At 35.5% G+C, this 3,934-nt stretch overlaps 1 protein-coding gene across 1 annotated transcript; it reads left to right on the forward strand.

Moving 5' to 3' along the window:
• The first annotated feature begins 2,994 nt into the window (after nt 1-2,994).
• On the forward strand, nt 2,995-3,660 carry LOC141481112 (polyadenylate-binding protein 2-like). The gene has a single exon (XM_074172226.1). The coding sequence runs from the start codon at nt 2,995-2,997 to the stop codon at nt 3,658-3,660; it is 666 nt and encodes a 221-aa protein (XP_074028327.1).
• The last annotated feature ends 274 nt before the right edge of the window (nt 3,661-3,934 follow it).

The following is a 3,934-nucleotide window of genomic DNA, read 5'->3' on the forward strand; positions in this document are numbered from 1 at the left end:
ATTATATCAATGCGAAATAATATAAAGCGAGGAGTCAAAGACAGCTTATCTAAAATATATTTTTATTGTCAGGTTATGTGAAAGAAAACAATTCTTCCAAGCATTCACCTGAGGCTTGAGTGATGTTAATAAGTATGAGTATAAATATGTAAAAAACTTTTCGAAAATTGAAACAGTTTCAAACTCATATATTTTAAGGCGAGTGAAAAATTGACAACAATTCAAGTACATCTGTGTTCTGATTAGTGAAAATTCCACTATGAATAATTTTGTTTCAACATTGTTCAATATTTCAATTCTCACTTTCAATGTTATTTGCCAAGAATTTTCGAAACTTAACAAGAATGAATGAATAATTAGGAAAACTAGTTTTTGTTGCTAGTTCAGTGCCTTTTTCAAAGAGCTATGAAGAATAATCAATATTGGAGTAATTATAATTCAGGTATATTTTATACGTATTAATCTCCTACAATCAATTTGTCATTCTACCTTATCACAAATGAGACTGCACACTTAGGTACTCACTCAATCAAATTATCTAATTACACAACACAACAAAGTTTTTGTTTCGGGGTTGAAATTAGAGATTTTAATGTATTTCCACGTGTTAAAACCAAAAGTGACCATAAAAATTATATATCAGCTCTTGTTTTCAAGATATAGTATCATTATATTATATATATGTATATTGAGTTTTCAACAAATGAAATATTTCATCACCAACAGTTGGTACACATGTTTGTTTACATAACACCCCTCTCATCAGCTGTTCTTAAGTAGTAAACATAACCTATGTGAGTTTGTCAATTGTACGCACGTGGTTGCTATTGAAATTATCGTGTGAAGTTGATTTTTAAATTAATTTAAGTGCTGATCTGAAATGCCTCGAAAGTGTGTGAATTCTGTCGATAGCTTTTGCTATATATATGGTGAAATAACATTTAAGGCTCAGAAACGTAAAATAACACCTATCGTTAAGACAGCCTATGAACATTATTTTGGTGTGAAAGTTGGGGACCAAGATAAATCATGGGCTCCTCATATATGTTGTAATTCTTGTTCCGTCATAAAAACCGGGCAATGGCTTCTGCAGTACCTATGGTTTGGCGTGAGCCTACCCATCATGCAGACGACTGTTATTTCTGCTTAACTCCTCCCATTAAGCAAGGTTTATCTATGAAGAAAAGAGGAACGGTTAAATACCCTAATCTCCCATCTGCTCTTCGGCCTGTACCACACTCAGACAATTTGCCAGTTCCTTCCCCACCCCAAAACTATGGAATAGAGGAAGGTGATGGAGACTGTTTAGAAGGAGCAACCCATCCTTCTACATCCTATGACCCTGATTTTGAGGTAAGCGCACAGAATTAGTCAAGCAGAGTTGAGTGACCTTATAAGAGATCTTCGCGTGTCTAAGGAAAAGGCTGAGCTGTTAGGGTCAAGACTACAACAGTGGAATCTTCTAAAACATGATGTGAAAATATCTCAGTACAGACAGCGTCAAAAAGATTTGCTTCCTTTTTTTGAGAAAAAAGAAAACCTCGTAGTTTGTTCTGATGTTAATGGTTTGATGGACTGCTTGAATTTGGATCACACTCCATCTGAATGGAGACTGTTTATAGACTCTTCAAAACTAAGCTTAAAAGCTGTACTTCTGGATAATGGAAATCAGCTACCCTCTATTCCTATAGGTCATGCAGTTCACATGAAGGAAACGTATATAAATATGAAAACACTTCTCCAATCAATCAAATATGAACAACACAAGTGGCACATCTGTGGTGATCTGAAAGTCATTGCTATACTCCTAGGAATGCAATTAGGGTTCACCAAGTACTGTTGTTTTTTGTGTCTGTGGGACAGTCGGGATAGAAAATCTCACTATAAAAAAATGAACTGGCCTACACGAGACCTAAACCCTAATGAGAAAAATGTAGTTTACGGGGCCTCTTGTAGATCCTAAGGATGTTCTCCTTCCCCCATTACATATTAAGTTGGGACTAATGAAAAACTTTGTGGAGGCCATGGACCAGGAAGGACAAGCTTTTGAGTACTTGAGAGCAAAGTTTCCCAGGTTGAGTGATGCTAAAGTCAAGGAAGGCATCTTTATTGGGCCTCAAATCCGTGAAATCGTAAATGATCCTGCTTTTGACATGATTTTAACAGGAAATGAAAAAAGAGCCTGGGAAGCCTTTAAGGGGGTTGTACATGGGTTTTTAGGTAACAAACGAGATGATAACTTCACAGCATTGGTTAAAGAGCTTCTTCAAGCTTACCACCAACTTGGATGCAACATGTCCTTAAAAATTCATTTTCTTCACTCTCATCTTAATTTCTTCCCACAAAACTATGGAGCTGTGAGTGACGAACATGGAGAAAGATTCCATCAAGACATTGCCTTAATGGAACAGAGATATCAGGGCCGTTGGAATGAAGCAATACTTGCAGACTACTGCTGGTCTGTGTGTAGGGATGCTCCAGAAGTGTTTTATAAAAGACAAGCTAAACGACAGCGATCTTACAATGAATCAGATGGACTTAATTGAAATTTGGTGGTACAAACTTCTTTTATTTGTCAAAACACTAAGAATAATGTTTTTTTTTATTAATTTTGTACTTGAAATATTCTAAAAGAAACATAACAATATTGTTTTATGTACTTTCACTTTTCACGTATAGTATAACTACTCTTTAAGATTAAGTACTGTGTATCTCAAAAACCAGAGCTAATAAAAATTTTTCATTGTTATTTTCGTTTTTATCACCCCAAAATTAGTAGAAATTGACTAATTTAGTGTAGGAAACATTCAAAAAATATTTTTTTGTTGTGTTGTGTTATTATACCTGTGTATATGAGTGGGGAATATAAGTTGGCAATAATGAAACAGGTAGAGAAAGAGAATATAAAAGCTTTCTGTTGGGATCTATAATGTAAGTTATTCTCTGAATTTGAAGAAGGTGGTTACTAAAGAGATATGATCTAAAATTCAAACTATGGCCAACAAAGGAAACATTTGGTTAGCTGATGAGATCCTAGATTATGAATTGAGTGATATCAAGGAGGAAGATCATTCTTGTGAAGACAAAACGTTTGATGAAATTGACATCGCACCCGATCCTGAGATAGAAAGAATGAAAGTTAGAGTCCGTGAAATGGAAGAAGAATTAGCTAAATTGAAACAAATACAAAACCATGTTGGCGAGCGAATCAAAATGTGCACCCATCCAGTCCAATTGTCAATGAAAGAAAAAATGGATGTGGATAATCGTAGCATATACATTGGTAATGTAGATTACGGTGCAACTGCTGAAGAGTTGGAACAACATTTCCAAATCTGCGGCCCCATCAATAGAATAACTATTACTTGCAACAAATACGACCAGCATCCAAAAGGATTTGCGTATATTGAATTTGAGGACAGGGAATCTGCAGAAACTGCAGTAACATCAGATGAGTCAATTTTCAGAGCAAGGCATATAGAAGTAATGTCAAAAAGGACGAATCGCCCAGGCATTTCATCAACGCATAGACCACCCAGAGGACGCGGTGCATTCCGTGGATCCCGAGGGATGACTAGAGCATTTTATTGCGGAAACAGAGCTTCGATAAGAACCAACTGGAGTTTAGTCGTTCAAATAACTTGGGAGTGGATGCGATAACGATATATGATATATGGATTCAAGTTTAGTTGATTTTCATTTATACATAGGATGTTTATTAAATAAATAGAATTCAATAAATTTTTGAAAATTTTCTTTATATTGTTATTTTTTATGTTAACCGTCAATTGGGGTGACTTTGTCCTCTGGCCTGTCATTGCCCAGTTTTGAAAAAACAGTTTCACGCTTCCATAGTAGATAGCTGAAAAATCGATGAGGCGCTGCAATCAATGAGTTGTACCTCCACAATGGTATATTTAGCAAAAGAAACCAC

Source organism: Leptinotarsa decemlineata, unplaced genomic scaffold (assembly GCF_025532065.1).
Source record: "Leptinotarsa decemlineata unplaced genomic scaffold, Ldec_3_MD MMD2_tig00000035_RagTag_RagTag, whole genome shotgun sequence".
NCBI lineage: Eukaryota > Metazoa > Arthropoda > Insecta > Coleoptera > Chrysomelidae > Leptinotarsa > Leptinotarsa decemlineata.

Bases quoted from the DNA above. Each gene is read 5' to 3' on its own strand.
- LOC141481112 (XM_074172226.1), top strand. From the start codon at position 2,995: ATGGCCAACAAAGGAAACATTTGGTTAGCTGATGAGATCCTAGATTAT.